At 40.7% G+C, this 26,164-nt stretch overlaps 1 protein-coding gene across 1 annotated transcript in view; it reads left to right on the forward strand.

The window, feature by feature from the left end:
- The window catches only part of iqgap1 (IQ motif containing GTPase activating protein 1), a 53,720-nt gene that overhangs the window by 19,379 nt on the left and 8,177 nt on the right, over positions 1 to 26,164 (forward strand). The window contains exons 3-29 of the mRNA XM_080493207.1: positions 3,082 to 3,238; positions 3,372 to 3,449; positions 4,518 to 4,594; positions 6,736 to 6,803; positions 7,199 to 7,312; positions 8,097 to 8,275; positions 8,488 to 8,575; positions 9,816 to 9,973; positions 10,056 to 10,140; positions 10,212 to 10,375; positions 11,160 to 11,320; positions 11,406 to 11,530; positions 12,638 to 12,801; positions 17,144 to 17,234; positions 17,324 to 17,491; positions 18,296 to 18,438; positions 18,773 to 18,943; positions 19,055 to 19,138; positions 20,072 to 20,143; positions 20,453 to 20,522; positions 20,601 to 20,965; positions 21,755 to 21,918; positions 22,016 to 22,240; positions 23,202 to 23,342; positions 23,438 to 23,522; positions 24,673 to 24,905; positions 25,078 to 25,210. Coding sequence (XP_080349333.1) covers positions 3,082 to 3,238; positions 3,372 to 3,449; positions 4,518 to 4,594; positions 6,736 to 6,803; positions 7,199 to 7,312; positions 8,097 to 8,275; positions 8,488 to 8,575; positions 9,816 to 9,973; positions 10,056 to 10,140; positions 10,212 to 10,375; positions 11,160 to 11,320; positions 11,406 to 11,530; positions 12,638 to 12,801; positions 17,144 to 17,234; positions 17,324 to 17,491; positions 18,296 to 18,438; positions 18,773 to 18,943; positions 19,055 to 19,138; positions 20,072 to 20,143; positions 20,453 to 20,522; positions 20,601 to 20,965; positions 21,755 to 21,918; positions 22,016 to 22,240; positions 23,202 to 23,342; positions 23,438 to 23,522; positions 24,673 to 24,905; positions 25,078 to 25,210 — 3,763 coding nt within the window. The remainder of the gene's footprint in view (positions 1 to 3,081; positions 3,239 to 3,371; positions 3,450 to 4,517; positions 4,595 to 6,735; positions 6,804 to 7,198; positions 7,313 to 8,096; positions 8,276 to 8,487; positions 8,576 to 9,815; positions 9,974 to 10,055; positions 10,141 to 10,211; positions 10,376 to 11,159; positions 11,321 to 11,405; positions 11,531 to 12,637; positions 12,802 to 17,143; positions 17,235 to 17,323; positions 17,492 to 18,295; positions 18,439 to 18,772; positions 18,944 to 19,054; positions 19,139 to 20,071; positions 20,144 to 20,452; positions 20,523 to 20,600; positions 20,966 to 21,754; positions 21,919 to 22,015; positions 22,241 to 23,201; positions 23,343 to 23,437; positions 23,523 to 24,672; positions 24,906 to 25,077; positions 25,211 to 26,164) is intronic.

The raw sequence follows: 26,164 nt of genomic DNA on the forward strand, positions 1-26,164 counted from the left end.
CCAAGATACCAACCAATGCTTTTATATTTGTGGCCGTGTTTTTGAAATTGTCAACATGCCTGTGAAAGTACCACACATTGTTTGACTTTTAATTTGGCTGAGCTTTGCTGCTGTTGGTGACATTCGCGAATCCCGATCATAGCTGCGTTTCTCACTGGTTAAGTGAAGGGTGTGTCCGTGTTTGTGCTTCCCTGGGAAGGGTGTGTTGCCCTGATAAAAGAGCCATTACTTAGCAGCCTTTATGGAGCCTTTCACTGCTCCTCTGTGGAGTGAAAGCCGGGGCTTGTTCCTGGCTGGCAGACCATGGGGTCGGTCACCTCGGCCTCAATAGCAGGTCTGTCTGCAGAGCCCATGTCACGACTTCCTGAGAGGGAAGTTGTTTCAGCTGCGGCTGAGCTGCCCTTTGCACTGCGGTGTGGGCGTGAGTGTGTCTTCATATATCTGTTCCAGGACCAAGAGTCTCAGCAAGGAATCACAACCTAGGAAATCCCTAAAAGTCCAGCTCTGTTTAAAGAATTGGACAGTTTGTATTTGAATTCAGTCAGTGGAGGTCTACACAGCTCTTCTTGTGCTACGAACGCATGTGTGTGCTTGTCAGCGGTGGGGGTCTGTCTGCAGCAGGAAAGGAATCTTTTAATCTCACTCAGGAAATAGTTAACCTTGTTGTTGCCTGACAAAGACCTCAGTTACTAAAGAGTGGGAGTGTTTTCTGAGCAGATGAAAAGAGGGGCGGCTGTTTGCCTTTTTTTCAAAAGCCCATGTTTGGCCTCACTGGGAAATTCCTCACAACCAATGATAAACTCAAGGTTTTCATAATCGGAGCTGATAGTTGGTGACCTTAATGACGCAGTGCATAGACCGAGCTACATGCTACTCTTAATGAATGTACAAACAAATCTGAAGTGGGAGAGGCCTGTAATCCAGTTTGCTATAGTTATTGTTCAGTGAATGGAACAAGACGCTGTAAACTTTCTCTGCATTTAGGCTGTTCATTTACCGTCTATTCATTTCTTATTGCACAAATACATTGAAATCAAAAGTCTTTCAGAGTATAACAATAACACACTGTCTTCTTGTACATGGAGAACTTTTCAGAGGTACAGAGTACTACGGTCGTCGTAATAAACAGAAGTTTATTCCGGTTTAATGATTTAAACCTCACTGTTGCCTGGTCACCACTGCGGGTCCCTGAGGAAGAGTCTTATCCTGTAACTGCTCAGGCTGTGTCAGGAAGCACATCTGGTAAAAAAAAAACAAAAAACTGTATTCAATAAATATGTTGATCTCATTGGTTCTGGCTATTCCGGAAAGAAGCAGCCGGAATTCTAAAAATAAGCAAATGGATTAATCACCTTTACTGTTCAAACAAATTCAACTTTATTTATATAGCACCAAATACAACACAGTTATTTCTAGCTGCTTTTTAAAGACAGAAACCCAACAAATGAGAGAAAACGTATGAGAGAAATCCTGTGTAAATGATTTCTCTGCCAGACGGGCAGGAAACAGGCCTGAACGCCAAGCAGCTCCCGGACCTAAATATCCTTCAGGAAAGGGAGCTGCTGTTAAGCTGTGCAGTTAGCGACTGTACACTATGTTTACATGTCCTGAAATCAACAACAATTTGAAAGCCAGTCAGGATGGATTCAACTGCATTTGCTGTAAAAGAAACTTGTTCTGCTTCAGAAAGATTGATCTCTTTCTGATAGATAGAAGAGGCCATAAAACAAGTTGTTTTTCTTTCTTTTTTAAACAAAAGCTGGCTGTGTCTAAGTGTAGTTACTGGACGGTGATGCCATTTGATGGTGGAATTCAGTCTGCTCTGGCCATCCGGGTTTGAGAGCTCAGCGTGCCCCCATCTGTGGCTCGGAGCCGACACGGGCACAGCAGGAATGTGATTCCGCAGTACGACCTGCAACAAATGAAATGTCACACAAGAGGAATGCTGGGAGCCCTGAGAGGTTACCACAGGCCAGGTTAGGAGTTTGTTGTGAAACATCAGTCACTGAAGATTGCGCTAGATTAAAAAGCATTTATCCACCGAGCAGGTGAACCCACCATTAGAGCGGCGATATCACCCTTTGTAACACCAGCACACCATTTAGCCTCATATATAAAAAATAAGAATTTTAAACACGGTACGTTTTTTTTAATGTTGATGAATCGCTCCTTCAGCAGGAGATGGAGCAGTTTGATAAATCTTATCTTGTGACATTTTCATAGTCAAGAAGGACCTGTTCTTCTATTTTTTACTACATTACCACAATCAGGTCTCTGTGAAGGAACAAGCTCCCTTATTACTCTCTTGGGCCTTTAAAGCTTAAGATAATAATTTTTTCTTAAAGGAGATAGCTTTGCTGACCTCGGGGTCACTTGAAAACTGCTGCAGCTTATCTTTTTATTTACATCAAATATTATTTCAAATACTTCAAATAGCCGCATCCTGAAAACTTGTGTTACCACTTCCAATGATAATAGGCACACTGCATACTATTTGAATACCTTTGTTGTAATAAACTTCAAACACGCAGCCTCGCCCTCCTTCACAAAAGGCGTAAATCCTTTTTTTCCCCCCAACATACTTCTGTCGTGTTTTCCTTTCACTGAACTACCAGCGCTTTCATTATATTAATATTTTTGTATCTCTGTTCTTGCGGTCCACCTACTGGTTCCAGTGTTACCAGCTGTTTGTGATAACATGGTGACTGGAGTCTTCCATGATTAGTATTGTTTGGCAGATTAGAACTGGTGCAAAATGATAAGGTTGCAAATGACAATGCATGAACAAAGACTTCCATTCAATGAGCAGTTAGAAAAATAATTAAATACGGTTAATTTAGAATGAAAAGCCAAACATCGTTTAATGTTCTGTAATTATAGCAGATTTTGTGAACTTACATTATTGTATATTGTGTATTTATTGAACACTGCTGTACGAGAACACCTCTAATCAAAGACGGTGCTTCTCCTTTTGCTGCATTTTCAACGACAGTAATCAAGCCCGTAAATAAACAGCTATGAGTGTTTCCATGCTGTGTTTACTATCACATGTGACTCATGCCTGCCGCTCTCTCCCCACAGATGGATGGAGGCCTGCCTGGACGAGGAGCTGCCTCCCACCACAGAGCTGGAGGAGGGGCTGAGGAACGGCGTCTATCTGGCCAAACTGGGAAACTTCTTCGCCCCGCAAACCGTTTCCCTCAAGAAGATCTACGACCGCGAGCAGACGCGCTACAAGGTGAAAACATGCAGATTTTAGGTGCCTTTATCACGTATATTTAGCGTTGGTGTAAATTATTACTTTATTGCGGTTACTGGTTACCCTGTTAAAAAGAAGTGAACAACATCTTTGTTCTGCTTCTCTTTCATAGGCGACAGGTCTTCATTTCAGACACACGGACAATGTCATTCAGTGGCTCAACGCCATGGCGGCGAAGGGGCTGCCGAAGGTGAGTGTGATTCTACGTCCGTCACGGTGTCACGTTCAAACACAGACACTTTCACCTTCCTGCTAAACAACCTGCAACCGAGTTTACAGTCCGAACAAAATAAAGTTAGTGTTCATAACATTTCTCATTGAATGTAAAGCAGTTAATGTATGTTTAACCTTTGCTGTAAAGCACCCCATTTCTTATATATTGTTGGATATTAACTGCATCAAATGACATGTAAAGCACTTTTTTAATCCTCAAAACAATGTGATTTTGTGATTTAAAAGATTCTGATTCCTCATGATACTTGGTTGTCAAATCAAAATACCAAAACAAATACATAACATACGTAATATTTTGATAGAACAGACCAACAGGTTACTTTTGGGTAACGCTTCATATACTATGTGAATTGTAGTAGTACAAAATATTACCCCATAATACATTGTTAGTTACGTAAGCCACTCTTTTCCCCTTTTCCAACAGTGAAATAAAATACCTGCCCATGGTGGTCATGAATTACTCTGCTTATAAACGTTTCCAGTCAGTGAAGCGTCATAATGTAGAATGATGACGTGAATCCTGCAGCTTCCAGGATGTTGCTAAACGTATTGAGATATTCTTTGAAAGAAAAAAATATATCGGTATATTTATATAGAGGGACTATTTCTTTCTTTGTTAATACGCTGCCTGTTAGGCCCTTAAAAGGACTCGCCCCTAAAAGCAGTCAGCAGAGATCTGGTGTTGTGAAAGTACCTCTCTGAGAAGTTTCCATCCTCTCAAAGACTCTCAGCTTAGGGGACACTGAATACGCGTCATTATAGTGGTGGGAACATTTTATTTATTATTTTTTTTGAAGGTTGAGCCCAAAATATCATCGACCGGCAGCAGTGAAAAGAATCTGCAGCCACCTTCAAAGTTTTCACCCCAGTTGCCCCACTGAGTCTGTGCCAGGACGTGTGGCTGCGCATTCATATTGTGCAATCTCTCATCTGAGCCAATATCCCGAATCACGCCTGTACTCATGCTGCGACATGATGGCATGCTGCACCGACCCACTGTCCTCTCTCCCCGTCTGTGTTTCAGATCTTCTACCCCGAGACAACAGACATATACGACAGAAAGAACATGCCGCGCTGCATCTACTGCATACATGCTCTCAGGTTTGTGCTGCTTGAGGAATTTTGATGTTTTCACATTCTGAAACTCGATTTAAAAATAAATAAAAAATTTAAGGAAAATAAATCACCGTTACTAAAAACTTCAAAACCGAATTTCTTCTTAAAATTAACAATAAAGTAAAAAGAAAAAAAAAACATTTGAATTAAATGTCAATAATTCAAGTATGAATGATATAAAAATGAAAATGATAAAACAAAGCATATCTAAGAGGTGCTTAAAAAGCTATGGTATCTCCTGTGGGCCGTGCACACTTGTGGTTTGTGACGTTTTGGAAGTCTGTGACAGTTTATGATGTGAGCAGTGCAGTTTTTCCAGCAGAAGGGATCCAGTGATATATGAGGTATGGAACAGTTTGTTTCATTAGAGCATTCCAGCTCAGGTGAAGTGGATGCAGATGGCTTTGCAGTCAGGAAGAGAACAAGGGCAGCCCAGAGGCATCTTACTGAAATTTGAAATACCGGCAACAGGCAACTGCTGTTTTTAGTGTTTCACACTGAAAAGCTCCTCGGTGTTCATCAGCCTTCTTCACCCACAAGTGCAATCTGGAGAAGTTAGCCAGTTCATCTCAGGGCAACAACCAAGAGACGCACATTTGGGCCAAAATGCAGTCAGCAGGTAACCTGGTAGCTTTGTATTGTGGGAGGAAACTGGAATATCTTGAGAAAGCCAATGCACAGAACTCTACACAGAAAATCCTTTAAGCCCAGAGTCGCCTCTTATCACCTCCGTGTGGCAGCATCAACAGAAAATCTTTGATATCTGAAATCTGACTGAAGTAGACTCCTTTTTTCATTTGCTCTACCTCTTTTTTTTTTAAATTTTGAAAACAATATTTCTGTTGTACTACAGGTGCAAAACATGTAGGAAAATAAAAAGAAATCAAAGAAAATCACTCTGCAACTGGTGCGTAGTGATTTGCACTCTGGCCTCACGTCAGGAATATCCCTAGTTTGAGTCCGGATTTGAGGACTTTTCTGTGTTGGCGTTGCATGTTCTCCCTGTGCGTGTTTGAGATTTTTTTTTTTTTTCAAGGTTTCTTGTTTCCTGCCACTTACCTAAAACAAAAGTTTTAGATTCATGAGTCATTCTAAAATTGCCTGTGTGTGAGTGATGATCTGTGTTGTTTATTTTTGCAATCTTCTTCCAGTAAAATCTAAATGCTGGACCTTGTTTCATAGCCAGTCCTCCTCTCCCACCCGACTTGACCGTGTTCCCACACTAATACCCTCCCCTGGATGGCTGCTGACCACAGCTGGGACAGAAAGCAGCTGCAGAAGTCAACACAATCTTATCGGCTCTAGTCTTCAATGATCCAGCTGATTTTCTCAAAAGCTGAAGAAAAAATTAAATATGCCAGCTCTTTCTGTTATTCATATCGATTTTAATCATTCGTTTTATTTATATTTATATTCACATTTTCAAATTTAAATGTCACATAAGATCAAAAAAAGCTTTAAAGAAAATCTTGGACAAGATTACAAGCATTTCTTTGGCTGAGGCAGGAAACTGAGAACACGTCAAACTGAAACAAACTAAAGCGAAACTGCTCCAGCTTATCCTCGCTTAAAATATTAGTGTAACTAATATTGATTAGTATTAAATGTCACTTTTCCAAGCCCTGAAATATCGGTTTCATTTGAGATATGTGCAGAAGTAAAATCCAAATCGCATAGGGAGAACATGGAAACTCTACGCAGTCCAGACTGGTGCTTTCTTTCTGTGAGGCCAGACGGCCAACCTCGATGTCCAGACATTCAAAACACAGCTAGAAACAATCAGGATTTGATGTATTTTTTAAAATTAGAATATGCATAGGGTGAAAGGGAGATAATGTGCATCTGTTTCTTTACCGTAAAATAATGTTTTTTACTTTGATATTGCTGATGTTTTTGACTGGTGAAGCTTTGAACCCCCCTTACCCTCTCAAGTTCACCCTTTTGCGGCAGTAGTATGTGCAACCTTTAAAAAATAACTAAATAAAACCCCTCACAATACATCATTCGTTGTTCCCGTGTTCGATGCCACTGCACCTTGTTCTTGTTTGACGTTTGCTCCTCTGGCTGCACATTGTGTCGTCCTTTTTTTCACATCAGTTTCCATTTGTCATCTTTTTTTTTTACAGCCTGTACTTGTTCAAGCTGGGTTTGGCTCCTCAGATCCAGGATCTTTATGGAAAAGTAGATTTCACCGGTAGGTTCGAGCCTCAACTCTCATGCGTTCATCTGTTTTCCTCATCCCCTCCCTGTGAAGTCGCAATGATTGATGCCGCCAAAGTAAACATGATATTTAAGAATCTGCTGAACTTGTGTGCACCCTGAGAGCAGAAGTGAGAGCACAGAGCATGGCAGGCTTCAACGTGGAGGAGCTGCTGGAAATGTGAAAGTCATTAGGAACTGTGAGAGATTTTTGCTGCTCAGCTCCCGGTCCGAGAGCCAGTCTGAGAAACTTGAATATAACACATGAGCCTGGAACAGTTTGTCTCCACCGAACTTCCCTTACCCCTTCTTTCTTTCTCCCACCCCCTTGTTTCCTTTTTGTTATTTTTTCATGGATCTGTTTCTTCTTCTTTGCTTTCTCTCTCCCAGAGGAGGAGATCAACAACATGAAGAGTGAGCTGGAAAAGTACGGCATCCAGATGCCCGCCTTCAGCAAGATTGGCGGCATCCTGGCCAATGAGCTCTCAGTGGACGAAGCAGCATGTGAGAAGGCTTTGGATGTCAGATTCTTAGGGATGAATCCAAGAGCTTCAGATTCTTTATCATTTATTAGGCATCAGTACAAATAATGAGATGGATAAATTGTGGTGGATATGTATTTTTTTTACCGATACAACCTCAACCTCTTTTTCACACCGATTTAATAATGTTTTTGTCTCTGAAATGAAATAATGATAGAGCACTTGCAGGAAAATAACTAAAGATCAAAAAGAAAAAGAAAAGGGAATACATAAATTAGAATTAGAATTGACTTTGGTTTTGATGCTGCATGATTAAATATATAATTATTCAGTCTTGCAAAGTGTTGTACTGAAAAATCACCAACAAATAAGAGGGAAATCGCAAATGAATAGCAACAATCTATAAAAAGTTTCCTGAAATAAAGTCTAACTTCACAGTGAGTCTAAATCGATATAAAGTCTTATTTGTTGTTGGGTTTGCAGGATACACATTTGAAGACTATTTCTATTGAAAAAGTAATTGCAAATAAATTAAATTTCAGAAGGAATTTCAAATCTGAAAAAAGTATAAATATTTAATATTCATAGCTTATTTATAGTTAATGTTTTTTTGAGGGCGCATCACTGATACTATTCTGTAAAAGAATGGAAGTTTATTTCCCATCATAACTATATGACAGTAAGAGCAATGCTCTAATGTAAACTTGTCTATATCTTCTTTCAAGACAAGATGGAATACAGATTTAAAAAAAAAACCCTCCTTAATCAATATGAAGCAACTCCTCATCCGCCTTCTCTATCATCAGTGCACGCTGCTGTGATCGCCATCAACGAGGCTATCGATCAGGGGGTACCGGAGGGCACGCTGGCCGCCATGCACAACCCCAACGCCATGCTGGTCCAACTGGATTCTAACTCCGCCAGCCAGTACCACGATACTCTGTACCGGGCCAAAGGAGAGAAGGTGGCCAACTCACGCAAACGGGTGAGAAGCTTAGATGATGTGTGACGACGTGACAAAGGCAGAAACGAACGGCATAAATGTATTAAAACATATTAGGATAATAAATTAAGGATATTAAAAAAAAAAAGCACACACACTCGTGAGTCGATGTAAATCTATGAAATATAGAAATAGCCCCAAAACTGAGGATTGTTAAGCTTCATTTATTTATTTATTTTTGTCTGCTTCAACAGCAAATGGAGAACGCAGACGCAGAGAGAGACATCTATGACGAGCTCCTCACACAGGCTGAAATCCAGGGCAACGTCAACCAGGTCAACGGTGAGTGTCTCTCTCTCTCTCTCTCTCTCTCTCTCTCACACACACACACACACACACACACACACACACACACACACACACACACACACACACACACACACACACACACACACACACACACACAGCGACTTCCATTCATTTCCTGTAGACTTAGTCTATTTGCTTGACTTTAACCTGTCTGATGTGAAACATGTCATCACCTAAACTATGGTGATTGCCCTCATGGAACCGCCCTGTAATGTAGTGGCGTAAACGGATCGATTACTTACTAAATTATTATACACACTTCTCCCTCGGGCGGAACTTCTGGGGTGGCAGTTTGAGGGTAGGATTTCTCTGCCCCACCCTCAAATAACTCTGATCTTAGACTAACTTGAAAACATATCATTGCTGTAAAACTCTAATAGTTTCATTGTGGATAGCTGGTTTCTGTCCCCAGAAGGAAGACAAGTCTTCATGACATAAATGTCTGCATGGATTAGGGTTGTACAAGCATGTACACACACATGTTGTGTTCTTTGTACTTAAACAAAAGGTTAAATTCACGGCTTTGGTCTTTGTACCTAACGAAAGAATTAGGCAGTTTTACTATTTGTACTTACGAAAACAACTTAATTCCGAGTATTATTTACGGGGTTTTATTTTCCTTGTACCCCGACGAAGGAATGGGAGCAGAGACTTTGTCTGGAGTCCCAGAAAGGGTAAAGGTCATAGCACAGGTCCTGATTGTCCTCTGGCTAGATTTATGCTCCTGCTAAAGCTTTATTATTTGTTTTAATGTATTTCATTTCATTTTTTTTAAAGCTTTAATGTATTGCTTTTATTAATATATTTCTTTGTAAAGCTTTTCTGTATTCCTTTAATTTCTTTGTAAAGCACTGTGAATTGCCCTGTGTTTGAATGGTGCTGTATAAATACATTTAACTTGCCTTTTCAGAGAAACTGCATCTACAGAAACTTGTCACGTTGCAGACTTTACTTTTGACTAATCCATTTCTGCCACTTTACCGTATTGTAATTGTAAAACGTTTTTTTATCTGTGCATATTTTTAAACATTTTTCTGAGGGAGATTTGCTTTAGGTCCATGTAGTGAATCAAAGTCCCCTGTAATGTGTGTATTAATACATTTTCACCCATGTAACGGTGATAAATACGCATCTTTTTTTTTTACCCAGAGGTTTATTGGTTGGGCTCATGTCCTGTGGTGCACTTGTGAAATGTCAACCTTTTCTCTGACAGTGAGCAACGCGCTGAGTGCCGCTGAGAAAGCTTTGCTGAGTGGCGATGAGGATAAGCTGTATGAAGCGCTGAAGGCCCTGGGCATTCAAAACCTGCAGCCTCAAAACAAAAACTGGTATCTCAAACAGCTGCAGGGTGACCGCGAGAACAAAGAGCAGGTAGGCACAGTGTTCATTAATATGAACGTTTGATTATATTTAGCAAAGAAGTTGTGACATCCCTGCTTGTCCGTCTTTGTAGGTGTCCCCAGGAGAAGCGCTGACCAAAGACGAGCTGCAGGGCGGCGTGGACTTGGCCAACGGGATAGCAGAAGGCTATCTAAAGAGTAAGCTTCCTCTGGCCTTTTTGTTCTTCCTTCTATTTTGCCCTTCTAACTTAACCTCACTTCTTGTGCAGTGCTGAAAGCTGTCGAACGCATCAACGCCGCCATCAGAGCCGGCGTGCCCGAGAAGACGGTGCAGGAGCTGATGAACCCTGACGCCCAGCTGCCCGAGGTCTACCTCAGTGCTGCGGACCTCTACCAGAGAGAGCTCTCCAGCCTGCAGCAGCAAAGCCCGGAGGTACCACCAAGAACTGCACACTCGCACTTAAAAAATACCACATGTTGAGCTCACAGCTGCAACATCAACAGCATGGAAACATTTCAACATGTGGCATTTGAACAGAGAATAAAGGTACTTGATGACCTGAAAATGAATTCCTACTTCTCATGACTCAGCAATACAGATGTTCTTGTGGGTTATACAGTTTATTTTTGTTTTGGTAATATTCTGGTAATTGCCATACACCCCTAGGTTTATTTTTAACTTGTAATACTCAATACATACATTTTTAACGTTCTGTCATAAATGGCATTTCAGTGGTTAGAATTGCAACGTTTTGTTGTTTTTTGAGGTGGTCCACAGATTGATTTTACCGAGAAGATGAATGTCAAATCCAACACAAAAATACTTCAAATAATTTTTAGAATCCATGGTCTCAATGTATTTATTGTCATTTTGATAGGACAGCGATGTAGCTGATTATGAACTTCGACATTGAACTTGGATTATGAATTTCGACATTCACTTATGTGTCATTTGGACTGAAAATGTTTCTTGACAATCTGAAATTCAGCTTAGAATGTCTCTTTTTTTTGCTTTTTTTTTTGGCCAACCAAATGCTCACCGCTAAAACAAATTCAATCTTCATCAATATTTTTCATATACCAAGCTAGAAACAGAATTGCATCATTTTAACCTTTTGTATGATTGACTTTAATTGTCAAAATAAGATTCTTACTTATTTCCTGTATTCTTTATTGGTAGTTTGACATGTGAAACAATATGACCTCTGCCTATGCAGGGCTCCCTGTCCCACCCTGAGCTGCTGGTTGCGGTGGAGATGCTGTCCGCTGTGGTGCTGATGAATCAGGCCATGGATGTAGGAGACCGAGCTGCGCTCTGGAGACAGCTGTCCAGTGCCGTCACTGGTCTCAGTAACGTGGAGGACGAGTACGCACAGAGGTCAGCATCCGACAGCGGAGAGCCAAACGTGTGTTTTCCATCAGGCAGGATGTTGGAGTCGTGCCTAACGACCGTGTTTCTTCAGGTACATGGACGAGCTCATGCGTCTTAAGGCGGCAGCCCGGGACGACGGCAACGACTATCTGACATGGAACGACATTCAGGCTTGTATCGACCAAGTCAACCTGGCTGTGCAGGAGGAGCACGAACGTAAGTGACGCATCCGTCGGTCTTTGATACTCAGATAGGATTGCAAAAGGTCCTGTCCAGCTGATACCGGGTGAAAGGAAGAGAGAAGCCTGAACTGTTTACGAGTCTAACAGAAGACAGGAAAGCAAACATACACACCAATGAAACAAACGCACCCTCTGCCAAATTAGAGTAACCAGAGACTAGAGAGAAATGCTGTGTTGAAACATCAAGTGAGTAGAGATAAACGAGGAACAAAAGTTAGATATAGAAGGCTATGAATGCACTTTAGTGTATTAGTTCTAGGCCACATAACACTGTTAGGCGGCAAAGTCATTAGGTTATGATCAAAATCTTCAATTTCTTGTTAAAGTTATTACAGTCATATAATACTGAAAAATGTGTCGACTCTAAATGATATTTTACAGGAGAATACAACAATTCATTTTGAGAGTAAATTCAAACAGATTTTCCCATTCTAGTTGAAACATCCTTTTTACCTTTGTTGTTCTAATATCCAAAATAGACAGACATTTCCTTTTGAAAATCTTTTTCGTGGTCCAAGTATGTCACAGAGTAATGTGTTCCACAATGAGTAGTTGGTAAATCATACAAATTAAATAATCCCATTGCAACAGATCATAAATATAATTTATGTAGGAAACTCTGTTACAATCAAAATGAAGTTTATTCATTTATTGGACAAATCAAACAAATATAACAAAATGTGCACGTTTTCTTCAGCTCTAGTTGTGCGATGATCCCACTTCTTGACAGAGATTACGTATGGGAATGGGTGATATGTTCCTGTATTGTATATATTGTACTGTTATGCCAGGATTAGAAAACATCTTAGAGCTGACTTTTTCTGATTCAAGTATTGATTGTGATTCCTCAGATTATTAAAGTGCTTAACTTGTTAATGAAACTTCATCTCTGTAACACTGTTAAACTATTGATATCAAAGTCCTCATAATCTTGCCAGAGAATAAGAGCAAACATGGCCAAAGTTAGGTTTACTCTCTATCAAAAAATAAGGTTTTTGCTCATCTCTGACTGCAGAAATTCTTTTTCATCCTCCTGGCTTATCTCGTGATCGGCGGACTGACGTGTGTCATGTGTGCGTAGGAATTGCCGCTATCGGTCTGATCAATGAGGCCCTGGACGAAGGAGACCCCATGAAGACTCTGGCCATGCTTCAGAACCCCTCGGCCAAGCTGACCGACGTGGATCCGTCTGTTGCCCAGCACTACCACGACAAGCTTCTGGAAACACGTAGAGAGAAGGCTCATGTAAGACACAACCTCATGTTTCTCACTGCTGCTAATAGAAAAAAACTATGAGGTGTAGAATGAGCACTCGCTGAGAGCCTCGTGCGGGAATTTGCTTTTGCACTTACACGTGGTGATCATGCGTTCACTATGCAAACACTTTATTCAAACACGGTCCAACTGTAGCTACTTCAAGGTGCGTTTTCACAGCAGCTCGTACACATGGTGATAATCAGGTGACCGTACGATACATACAAATGTATTTCAAGTCATCCGATGAATGATCTCATTTCACAGTTAACTGCAATAAAGATTTGCCGCTTTGTTAGATCATTTTCAGAATGATCCTCAAAAGTAGCAGTATCATGCAGGTATACACAGCAAACCCGCTAAAATACACCACCAACAGTATATCCACTCAAGATGTAAAGTGATATGCATCTGTATAGCTTAGAACTTTGACTAATACAGGCAAGGTAACAACTCTTCCACAGAGGTTTGTAAGGCTCCCTGAAGCTTATATTTGATTTTCTATATTTTTCTATTTCTTTTCAAAATAATTAAAAGTTGCTATGAAATGGCTTAAAAAAAGAAGACACCATGTTGCTGCGGGATCCACAGCCAGCCACGGGTTAGGACTCCACCATTTCTCTGAGGGGTTGTGAAGCACATCAGAGGCACCGCAGATGTCTCCGTGTGACTCAGGCTTTTCAGTCCTCGAGCAGACGCTGATGTCATGATGTGATCATCTTTTCTTCCCGCTCGCTTCCTGTCATTTTTCTGAGTGGAACATGTGCTCGTCTGAGCTTCTCGTTCTTTCTTTTAGCCTTTCACGTGTTTTCACGCTGTCCTAATGTTTTTTCAAGTTGTTTTTCCTCTTCAGTTTGAGTCAGATGGGATGGACACACACTGTAAAGAGGCAGCGGTCGCTCGCCGGCTGTTGTCTTTCTCTGCCAATTCGCCTGTCTTATCGGTACTTGAGGGACATGAACTCATGAATGTCTTTCTTGTGTGAGTTTATACAGCATCATTTGATTAAGCTGCTATGGGAAAACAGTCTCTTTTTTTTAGGCTTCGAAGATGATTGAGTTGCAGGTTAGAGAGCGAGATCTGGTTGTGGCAATAGGTGAAAGTGCAAACCTTCAGCTTAGAGGTTTGTTGCTCACAGTTGAATGTTGACATAGATTTTTATTGAATTTTATTTTTTCAATTCATTGCAGGATATCTATTTCTGTACTAAGTCTGTTTTTATCCAGTGAATAGAGCTTTTTTTTTAATCACATTTAGAGAAAAGGCATTCTCAAAGCCATCCTTTTTGGGTTCCGTTTTTAAAAGCAAACAAAAGTGCATAGGAAAAAAAAGCAGCCTGTTTTTCCTGCTCATTTCACAGGCAAAGGAAATAACAAGCAAAGAGCCAGCCACTTCTTCCATAAAAGGGCAGAAAAGCTGACCACTGTGAAAAAAACTGGGCGAGACCTTTGGGCACACCGTCCTCTGGTTGCTGGTGAAAGGGGGCTGATGGAGGTGATGAGCAAAAGGCAGGAAGTGGTTGGAGGAGTGTGAACTTCCGGTAAGGTTACAAAGGGTTGATGCAGCCGAGGGATTCCCCGGCTGAAAGAGAGGGCTCGGCGGTGCTTCCAACGTGGTTCGAGGTGGAGGGAGACGGCCTGCACGGCTTCGACGAATTAGAAACTGTAGCTGTCTCCAGGTTATTTGAGGACACGAGGGTTTTCGGAAAAAAGCTGTGATGGGCTTCTCGTTGTGGCGTTATTAACTTGGCAGTAGTAGAGCAGTTAGTCACATCGACGGTGAGCCAGGCGATGACTTTGACTGTAGGCTGAGCGCGGTGCCTAGAAAAACAGCAGGAAGTCCTGCCCAGACTCCACTGACTAACAAGCTAAATATTGTCCTCCGTGCCTCTTCAGATGATTATCACTTGACTTTGTGGCTGCAACAATCGCTGCTGGAGCTGTGTAGAGTCATGTGCTTTTTTTCTGTGTGTGTGTGTGTGTGTGTGTGTGTGTGTGTGTGTGTGTGTGTGTGTGTGTGTGTGTGTGTGTGTGTGTGTGTGTGTGTGTGTGTGTGTGTGTGTGTGTGTGTGTGTGTGTGTGTGTGTGTGTGTGTGTGTGTGTGTGTGTGTGTGTGTGTGTGTGTGTGTGTGTGTGTTTCCACCATGTACAGACATGTATGAATGACCTCATGGTTTCTAAACAAATTGGACCATAAAACTCAAAAGAAGCACAGATCCCTGTGGGAAAAGAAATACATCCTAAGAAAATAAAAATTGACCTGTTTTTATTTTGCACAGAGAGCAAACGCTTAGTTTTCATTTCATTCAAATCAACTGGAAAATTCACGTTTGTCTTGCCATGTAGTAATTATTAAATTATTGAAAAATATATCTAAGTCTCAATACATTTTACAAGCCAGCACCAGGGTTTTTCAAACTAGTAGATAAAATGCTATGATTGATTTTTTTTATTCCATCCTTGAGGTATCGCACCAACATAGTGAGGCATCAGGTTATGTCTTGACCTTGAGTTTAAGGAACCTCGGTTTGAATCCCAGTTGCGGTACCAAGGGCACAAGAAGTGAAAAGGAGCCAAGTGTATGGTGCAAATTTCAATGACTTGCTGTGGTCACCCTTGTAAAATGTGCCTTAAAATGTTTCATTTTAAACTCATTTAAGAATACCTGATTGCCCATGCCATGATTCCAATTTAAATGTTTGGATTCTGCCTCATCCTAGAAAAAAAACCAGAAGTAGAATCTGTTGTTTCCCACCACGGTTTCTAAGGAAGTAAGAAAAAACAGGTAAGTTGACGTAGATAATTGTCTCTCTTAACTACACGATGTCCTGAACTTCTAATTTCCTCTATTCCTGCAATTTGTCGTAATATTTAACGTACTTCATCAAGCTGCATCTTAATTCTTCCTCCAGTTCCCCGCCAGCTCTCTGCACCACACCCTGTCTAACGCCTCCCGCCAGCTGCATTGACTCATCAGCCACAAATACCCATTATACTGCACCAAATGCAAATATATAAACACCAATCAGCACCTCAAGGTTTTATTTACTGTATAGACTGAGCCTGCTGGAGTCCTCCATGTATGCAGCTGCAGATTTCAGACCAGCTTGCCCTCCTCTTGCATAACAACTTGTCAAGATCGAGTGTCAGTTTTTACCCGCCCACTTCTTTCTCACACACACACACACACACACACACACACACACACACACACACACACACACACACACACACACACACACACACACACACACACACACACACACACACACACACACACACACACACACACACACACACACACACCTACATGCACATGTGCACGCCTCCCTTCCTTCACCCCTAAGCACAGCATGAAGGGGCGGGAAATGAGCTGCCTGTTTTACCAGACTCTAGAGACCAGCAGCAGAAGCAACAAGTAGCTGCTTCACAGGTTGTGCAGAGGCAGAGGGCGCCACCTGGATGCTATGCTGCATCATTGCAGATAAGAGAGTTGGTTGGTTGGTTGTTTTAATCTTGATCATGAAGAAAGAGCGGCTTCAGTACACCTGGTTGTAATGAATGGTGTGTCTTTAAAAAAATGTTGGTGATGAAGCAATTATCGTAGTTAGGTGGGAATAAGATTATATTAAGCATGCAGGGCAATGGTGCTATACGAAGATCATAATGAAAACCAATGGGATTGTCTTTTGTCTGCCCACTTCTGGGGTCGCCTCGGTGGATCACATGATTGATGATTTAGTTTTACACCTTTCTGCCCTTCCTGATGGGGATTAGAAGTGCGTGATTTAATATCCGACCTTTCAGGCACAAGTTTGGCACTCTTAACTTCTGGGCCTCTGACACAGTCTAATGTATAACAAATAACAACCACTGTTGGTGTAATTTTGGTATATTTTTGTTGCCAAGTTTGTGGTTATTTGTGATATGATTAATGAGTCAGTCCTATCAATCTTTTTTTTTTTTTTTTTTTTTTACTTTTACTTTGATACATTTACTATTCACCCCTCAACACTTTAATAAAGCATCATTCAGGTACAAGGCATTGTAGACACAGTTTGTTTGTCTTTAGCATTTCAACTTTAAGGGGAATACAAAGTCTCCAGCATTAATTTGCTGAGCCAATTTCAATCATCACATAAATTGCAAAGTAATGTCTTGTTTCTAAATATATAATGTTTTGGGTTTCCATGCTCTTTTGTCTTTAGTATTTAGTGTTCGTGCCCTAATTTCCCTTCACAGGGTTTGTGGTATAAATCTATCAGAGTGCCTGCATGTCATTGTTTGTTTTTGTTTTCGATTCTCAACACACTTTTATTTTTCTGTCTCTCTAGGAGACACAGGACCTCTCTGCTGTGCTGTGGCTGGATGAGATCCAAGATGCCGTTTTAAAGGCGAACCAAGACACCAAAGAGGCTTTATTGTGTAAGTTTACAGACATTTATGTCACGTATTTTCTGAATTGCATCCACACATTTGTCATAGGAGTCTGAAGCTGATATTTGTATTTGCAGTCTCGCAGTCCATCCAGGGTATCAACGAGGCAGTGGACACCGGGGATGCAGCTCAGAGTCTGGCCGCTATGCGTAATCCTGGAGCAGGACTGTACGGCGTCACCTCCGAGTGTTCACAGACGTACCAGGACAACATGTCCAAGATTAAAGATGAGAAGAAGAAAGATGGTGAGGAGAGAAATACGAACAAGCAAAAACAGAATGTTTGGGCACTTTTAATTAATAAATCTTGACCTGAGATAAATAAACAAGCATTTATCTATGTGCTTCCAAATTACAGCGCTCTTTCTCTTTTTAGACCCAGTTTTAACTAACTGGGCATTTCTTTCTTTTTTCTTTTTAAACTTCATTTTTACTTGATTTTTGATCGATACATTTTTTAAAAAATGAAGAGAATTCTGATCAGTTGTCCTCACAATTCCGGGCAATGGTGCAACATCTGATTAGCCAAATATTTTAACACGCAGAGCCTGAACGCACCGTGCATGGAAACATAATGTTTTGCAGTTCAGGCTAAATGCAAAATGAATCCTACAGCCTTTAATATATTACTTCAAATATATTATTTATTTATATGTTGAAATGTTATTATCTACCTGTCTCAGATCCACCGGAGGACTGTTCCTGCTACCTGCAATATAATGGTTAAAAGCAGCTTTGACAAATATGCTATTTAACACCATTAAGATCACGTTTTATTGACAAGGTTTCAATGAGCAACCTATTTTAACTCAATTCTATTTGAACATGCCCAGATTTTTATATTCATTTAAATATATATTTTGGCACAAACCAAGAGATAAATGTACAATTAGTTTAATAAGTAGGTAAATGTATGGTGATACTTTCTTTTTCTTTTCTTCCATGGAATACTTATGAGTTACTACCCACCAAGAAATTGTTCTTAAAATGTTCCTATTAACTGAAAGAAGCTGGACTTTCATGTCACTTACTGTCACCCTGCTTGCTCAGGCGATAACGGCAGCGAGTGGGTGAAACACTGGGTGAAGGGAGGACACGACTACTACTACAACCTTAATACCAAGGACGGCACCTGGGTGGAGCCGGAGAACTTTGTGGAAAACAACACGCAGCTCAACAAAGAGGACATCCAGGTAGGAGCATCTCCAGCTTTTTCTACTTCCTTTATCTCATTATCTGCATACGATTAACTACCTGTGTGTAAAAATAGAAAAAAGATTGCATCGTCTCTGTTTTCTCAGACATTTGATAATATACTGAAATAACTAAGTATACATTCTAAACATAAATAATAGAATAATGGTAAAAGGTGGAATTTTCACTCATTGTTTAATGTGTCATATGTTTCTGTGTAAGAATGATGATTATGGTCATTAACCACTATACTTTGAAGATTGAATGCTTTCCTGATTTGCTGTGTGTTAATTACATTTTGAAAATTGATATCGATCAATCAATCCCTGTCAGGGCGTGGTTTCCGGGGTAACCACAGCCTACAATCGAGAACAGCTGTGGTTGGCTAACGAAGCGCTGATCACCAAGCTCCAAGCCCGTTGCCGTGGCTACATGGTGAGGAAAGGCCTAAAGGAGCGGATGGACTTCCTGCAGTCTCAAGATCCAGCTGTCAGAAGCATACAAGTGAGATAGTCATGCTTTCATCAATCATACAAATCCACGTTGAAACAAAAACATCAGCCAATGTTTGAAGTTTATTGTCTTTTTTCATACATTTTTTTTCCCCCCCATCAGGCCCACTGGAAAGGCTACAAGCAGAGGAAGAAGTTCAAGGACCGCAAGCAGTATCTTAAAGACCACTCTGATGAGGCTGTCAAGGTAGATTTATCAGGCATATCTTATCAGATAGATTAGTGCAGCATTGTAGGAGCCGGCCATGACAGAGGATGACTGTGCAGTTCCTGTTGTGCAGATTCTGAAAACGGTCAATGCCTCACACACCCTAGATACAAGGCAGTATCTAGGTTGAGATAGATTTAGAGAAAAAAAGCATTAATTCGGTTATTAAACATAGATATGATTGATTTCTTGACTTGATTGAATACAGTGACACTGTGGAGCCGTGTTTTACAATCAGTGGGGAAAATCCAATATTCTAATCTTGATAATAATTTCTCATTAAATAAACTTTATTTGCTCCATTTTCAATTCATAACCTGGTTTGTCATCAGAATCAACATTGGATGGGTTGTTTTCTAAGCAAGCTTTTTGTTTAGAAAAAACTTTGCTTTCATACAGCAGTGCATGAAAACGGAGTAAAAATAAATAGAGTATGTTCAATATGAAAAAGTGTAAAAACACAATGAAAACACAGTCCTGTATAGTTTGATTCTATTGAGAAAGGTAACTACAAAAAGTTGGTTTTGAGTACAAAATTTGCAGCATTTTCCTCTCATAAAATGAGGAAGAGCACATTTTATATCCTACAAGTTGGAAATTTAATTCCTTTTTTTAGACCTGGACTTTTGGAAAATCAAATCATAATAATTCAAAAATAATTTCAAAGTTATAATTTGTTTAAATTGACGTAAGATTAAAAAAAACAAACAAACAAAAAACCAATCCACTTGGAACATATTACAATGTGGCCCAGCTGGGATTGACTTATGATAAAGTTATGTTTAGTACCCTGTAAAAAAACCTTAGAATGTTTATTCTCTTTAAAATAATGTTTTTTTCCCCCTTTACATATGAAGCCAAGTTACGGCAGTTTACTGGAGGCGTCTTTTGATTTGTGTCCGTCTTCCTCAGATCCAGGCCATGGTTCGGATGCATCAAGCCCGAAAGAAGTACAGGGATCGTCTGAAGTACTTTAAAGATCATGTGAGTATCAAAACAAATTAGCCATTGATTCAATTTTGGACAATTTCAATTAACTGACAACCGGCATTGTACATTTCCTGTCTTAATGATTGGTTTGAAAAGTCAACAAATTGCTTGCTACTTAATGAAAGCTTTAATCAAGTTGCTTGGACGTGAGTTTGCCTCCACGCAGACGTTGACATTTACACCTGCCCCTCCGGGACAGACGTCTCCATTTGACATGTTAGGTTGATTTCTCTGTCGGTTCCTGTGGTGTTGTGTGTAATGAGGACTATTGATCATTTGGTCATGGCTGGTTTTTTATCACAGATCAACGACGTGGTGAAGATTCAGGCTTTCATTAGAGCCAACAAGGCCAGGGATGACTACAAGACGCTGAGTGAGTAGGACCTGAAGTATGACCAAAATGTCATTCCCTGATTTCAGTGCAGCTATAACTCCTCTAATGTTTTCACAGTCAATGCCGACGACCCTCCCATGGCAGTGGTGAGGAAGTTCGTCCACCTGCTGGACCACAGCGATCAGGACTTCCAGGAGGAGTTGGAACTGATGCGCCTCCGCGAAGAGGTGGTGACCAACATCCGCTCCAACCAGCAGCTGGAGAACGACCTGAACCTGATGGACATCAAGATCGGCCTGCTGGTGAAGAACAAGATCACGCTGCAGGAGGTGGTGTCTCACAGCAAGAAGCTGACCAAGAAGAACAAGGGCCAGCTGTCCGACATGATGATGATGAACAAGCAGCGCGGCGGCCTGAAGGCTCTCAGCAAGGAGAAGAGGCTCAAACTGGAAGCCTACCAGTACTTATTTTACCTGTTACAGGTAACAACATAACGATGACTCTTTGTTATAGCTTTACTCAGAATGTTTTATTCAGGAGGGTATAAACAGTGCTGTGCAAGTTATCAATTAGTAATTTATTACGGTTACTAGTTTAATCATTTAAAACATAGTGGGGTTACTTTATCAGTTAAAGCAAATACAAATAAACTTTTGCTTAAAAGTGGTTTAAACTATTTCTAGATCCCAGTTTCTGTCTTTTGCGAACGGAATCTATTGTCTATTTTTATTATAGAGTTAAAGGTGTGGTACTGAAGCTAATCAGTGAATTATATTTTTTACAGATCAACAGTTATAGTTATCACTGTGTTATTCACACCACGTGAAATTAACTACTCACTATCTCATTCAGTCTGTCTGATTTACTCATTATATTCAACTGAAGTTACAGTATCATACAATAAGGTTTTTTGTTCGCTGGAGTAAGAGGCTCTATAATTTAATGGTTAGCACTTGATAGAAACAGAGTTACTAATTAATGACAAAGAATAGGACTAAGTTCATGGATAGTCTGGTGATATACCTCGAGTAAACAGGAGTTAAGTTATACAGCTGATCTTTATTGGAAAGCTTTGGATATTGCTAATGTGAACAGTGAGCTCTGTGCTCTGCAGCTGTCACATATGAAAGAATTGATTTATAATGAGCTCATTGAATCAGAATCAGCCTTTAATGTTTTATGCCACATCAAGTACCTCAGTACAAGTTATTAATGTGAAAAGGTTTTGAGGCCCAAATGCATCTTTAACACAATGTGTTTCTTCTCATTAGACAAACCCCACATATCTCGCCAAGCTGATCTTCCAGATGCCTCAGAATAAATCCACAAAGTTCATGGACTCCGTCATCTTCACTCTGTACAACTACGCCTCAAACCAGAGGGAGGAGTACCTGCTGCTGAAGCTCTTTAAAACCGCGCTGCAGGAGGAAATCAAGTGAGAGTCCCTGCAAAAACAAATCACACGTAAAAACGCTTTGACTGCTGCTCTGATAAAGCCTAACCCCCCCACCCCTCCCGATGGCTGTCTGCAGGTCGAAAGTGGACCAGATGAAGGAGGTTGTCACAGGAAATCCCACAGTAATCAAGATGGTGGTGAGTTTCCACCGAGGTGCGCGGGGACAGAACGCGCTGCGGCAGATCCTGGCACCAGTCGTCAAGGAGATCATGGACGACAAAACGCTAAACATCAAGACGGATCCGGTGGACATCTACAAGAGCTGGGTGAACCAGATGGAGACGCAGACCGGAGAGGCAAGGTAAGCCTGTGATGAGGCTGTAGCTGGGCTGTGACGGGGTGTATGGCTTCGTTCTCCAACACTGATTGTAGGGCACTCCTGGTCCAGCATATTTTACATGTATTAATGCTACAACATACCCGGGTCTAATGAATGTGGCATTATGACGGTCTGCTGGAAGCCTGTTGGTCACACACTCATTACTCTCAGGCGTGTCACTGTGGACTTTGGCCCACTGGGATCAAGGGTGTTACAAGTGTTACACCTGGTCTACCTGGTGTTTAGTCAAACTAATCATGCAGCACATCCCAACAGCAATGACTGGCCATAAATACTTAATTTATAACGATTAAATCCTGACCGCACAATATGTTTTAAAAACATTTATTTTTTTAGATTTTATCATGTTTGACAGGAACTGTGGTTGCATTTTAGGAGACTGTCTGCTAAATAAATGTAGAATTCTTATTTTTGAATGTCAAACATAAAGAAAAAGTGTGGAAAAACTTTATTTTGATTTTAATCTTGCGATTTCTACTTTTCCTCTCTACGGTTGAACATTTATCTCCAAAGGCAAAATAGGACCAAAGAAAATGCACCGGGGGAACAAAAACATTTCAGACGTTTGAACTGTAATTAAAATTATTCAACCCAAAAGGATAAATTCGATCACTAATACTTATTACACTCACACTGTGCCACAATTTGATTGGGAAGGGAGACAAGGGAGAAACACATGTAAACATTCTAATATTAAAATGTAAAATCAGATCAAAACAATAGGTTTGTGTACTTAAACACATTGTTTTTACTCTGGCTTACTCTCTCTCTACAAGACATGCTTGCTCGGTTAATTGGCGTCTCTGGATATAGAGCATTCAGCACTGATTGTGTGTCCCTTTGTGTTATTTTTTTGATAGACCGGGATGGACCTGCTGCAACCTTTTTAACAAACCTGCAAACTTTGTTTTCTTGTAAACAGCAAGCTGCCGTACGACGTGACTCCCGAGCAGGCGATGGCTCACGAGGAGGTGAGGACGAGACTGGAGGCCTCCATCAAGAACATGAAGACGATCACCGACAAATTTCTCTCTGCCATCATCGTGTCGGTGGATAAAATACCGTACGTTGGACTTGCGCAGTCTGAAATCGGCTCCCGTTTCTTCCCTCCCAGCCCCGTCGTCGTCGCCTCACTGTGTCTCTGTTTTTCTGTGTCAGATACGGGATGAGGTTCATCTCCAAGGTGCTCAAGGATACGCTTCACGAGAAGTTTCCTGATGCCACTGAGGATGAGCTGCTCAAGGTTTGTGATTTGTCGGCTTGATGCCAGATACCCTGTGATTCCTCTCGTTGTTAACGAATCGATTCACCCCAATCACAAAGAATACGTAGCTTTAGCAGAATCTATTTGGTTTTGTTTGATGTGTTGGGCTTGAGATTTTTGGCTCATTAAAATTTACCAAATCAAATCACACAAAATCCTGAGAAAACCTCTTTCTCTATAGTAATATACAGCTTGCCTTCAAATTTTGACTGTCAAAACTGAGTGAAGAGAACAAGTGCTTGACGTGCGTCGCGTCTCCTCCTTGATCCTCCTCATTCAACAGTTTCTTACCATCTTCTTCTTGCTTCTGCCCTCACCGTTGGTCACACATATCTTTCCTTTTCCTCTGCTTTTGCTCTTCTCTTTCCATCTCGCCAATCAGTTCCAGCCTCTCTTTCCGAGTTACGGGTCTCCTCCTTCTCTCTGTCTGCTGACATCAAGGTGAGCCTCGCCACTCTTCTGGCTCTCCTCTTCTCAAGCTGTTTTCAGGCACTTGGCAATTTTCTTCCTCATTTCCGGAGGGCATGTGAATCATTTCTGTTGTGATTTAATCCAAACCATCTTATAAAGGAAACATACACACAAGGACAACAGTCCTGAAAAAGACGATATGTCTTTATCAAAACTTAGCAAGGTTAAGTTGTCCCATGTTTTAAATACATTTAACAACATTACTGGAACTTCAGCGGATTCTCAACCCAGTGTGTAAGGTGTCTACAATTTATTTTGATTAATGGTGTTAATGTTGCTTTGCTCACTGTCTCTTCACCTGCACATGAAGTTTCAATCTCTACCTTTGTTTCCTGATCACATTTGTAATTCATTCCACCACTTAATCATAGGTTTTATTGCTTTTTGGGTTTCTCTTTTTAACGTCAAGTTTAACTGACTTTAGTGAGGTGCTTTGAACACGACCAGTCACACACTTTTTTCATCCGTGAAGTTGCAGTTGTTTTCTGAAATGATCCTCTTATAACAGACAACAATTTGACTATTTAAGTGCAGGTGTCACAGTTGTTCATTTAAGACCAGCAAATCTCTCTTGGTCAGGATTCCTCCTCAGAAAAGCTCAGAAAGTATTCAGAACTTGTGGTTTAATTATGTGAGTTCTTTACTTTGGCTCTTTCAGATTATTGGGAACCTTTTGTATTATCGCTATATGAACCCGGCCATCGTGGCGCCTGATGCCTTCGACATCATCGACGTGTCCGCTGGCGGCCAGCTGACCACCGAGCAGCGGCGAAACCTGGGCTCCATCGCCAAGATGCTGCAACACGCCGCCTCCAACAAGATGTTTCTGGGAGACAACGCCCACCTCAACCCCATCAATGAATATCTCAGCGCCTCCTACCAAAAGTTCAGGTCTGAAATGTTCAATTGATGCAGATGTGATGTGATTGACCTTTTTTTTTTTTTTTTTTTTATTATGTTTGACAATAATTTTATTGTAGCAGTCATTAGCTTTGTCATTTTGTCTCATGTTTTTCTTTAAAGCTCTTTTTCTTGACTCATTTCATTGTTTTCGCTCCATCAGACGCTTTTTCCTGGCAGCATGCGACGTTCCTTCACTGGAAGATAAGTTCAACGTGGATCAGTACTCCGACTTGGTCACAGTCACCAAACCTGTCATCTACATCTCAATTGGAGAGATGATCAACACTCACACAGTGAGATTCAGTCTTTGTTCTTATTTATTTATTTTTTTTTTTAGATATACTTTGAATCTGAAATCTCACGACAGGTACCAAACGTAAAATTAGTTAGAAACACATTTCAGTGAAGACTGAGGTGAGTCAGGGAATGGCATTTGTTGAGAGATACAAAGAAAACGCTCCTTGATTCATACTGCCACACGGCTGAAGCCCATAACATCCCCCGCCTTTATGAATTAATAGCTCAAAGGAAAAGCAACATAATTCAATTAGGTATTTGGTTATCCAAATGGTGTTGCAAGCTTTACTATCCATAGCAGAGGTTGAAGGTGGGTGAAGAGTTTCTGAATGAATCAAACTAGAATTACAAGATTCATCAAAACTTGAAGCATACGTACCTGTAACGTGTTTGACGGAGAAAGGTGGTGGCAACAGTATTTTAAGACAGAGTGTGTCTTAAATATATCCATGGAGACTTTGGGGTGTCAACCAGTTAACACATCATTGTTTAAATCCTCGGAAGTCACCAAAATAGAAAGGGTTCTAGTCATTTGGCACATTTGAGCTGTTTTGAAAAACAAAATAAAATCGTCTATGTGGTTTCAGATTTGTAAAGCTCATTGAAATAGGATCAGCCGTAAAGTCGTCGGTCAAGAAGCAAACTACAGATGTTTGTAACTGGATTCTTGGGTTTGACAGTGGTTTAATTGTATTGGTCGTAATACTGACAATGATGAATAGTAGCTTGGTCCATAGCAGGGTTTAGCAACCTGTGGCTCTTCCGCGCCTCTGTAGCGGCTCCCTGAAGCTAATAAACATTTTTTTATTATATTTATATATTTATTTATTTTTTGCATAACACACTGGTTTTCAAAACTGGTCTCATTTCAAGACTGAAAATAGCTGAATAAGGTAAAACGGCCAGAACAGATGGATTCGCAAAAAATTTAACAACAAAAAAACTAGAAT

The sequence above is a fragment of the Lipophrys pholis genome (assembly GCF_963383615.2).
Source record: "Lipophrys pholis genome assembly, chromosome: 2".
Lineage (NCBI taxonomy): Eukaryota > Metazoa > Chordata > Actinopteri > Blenniiformes > Blenniidae > Lipophrys > Lipophrys pholis.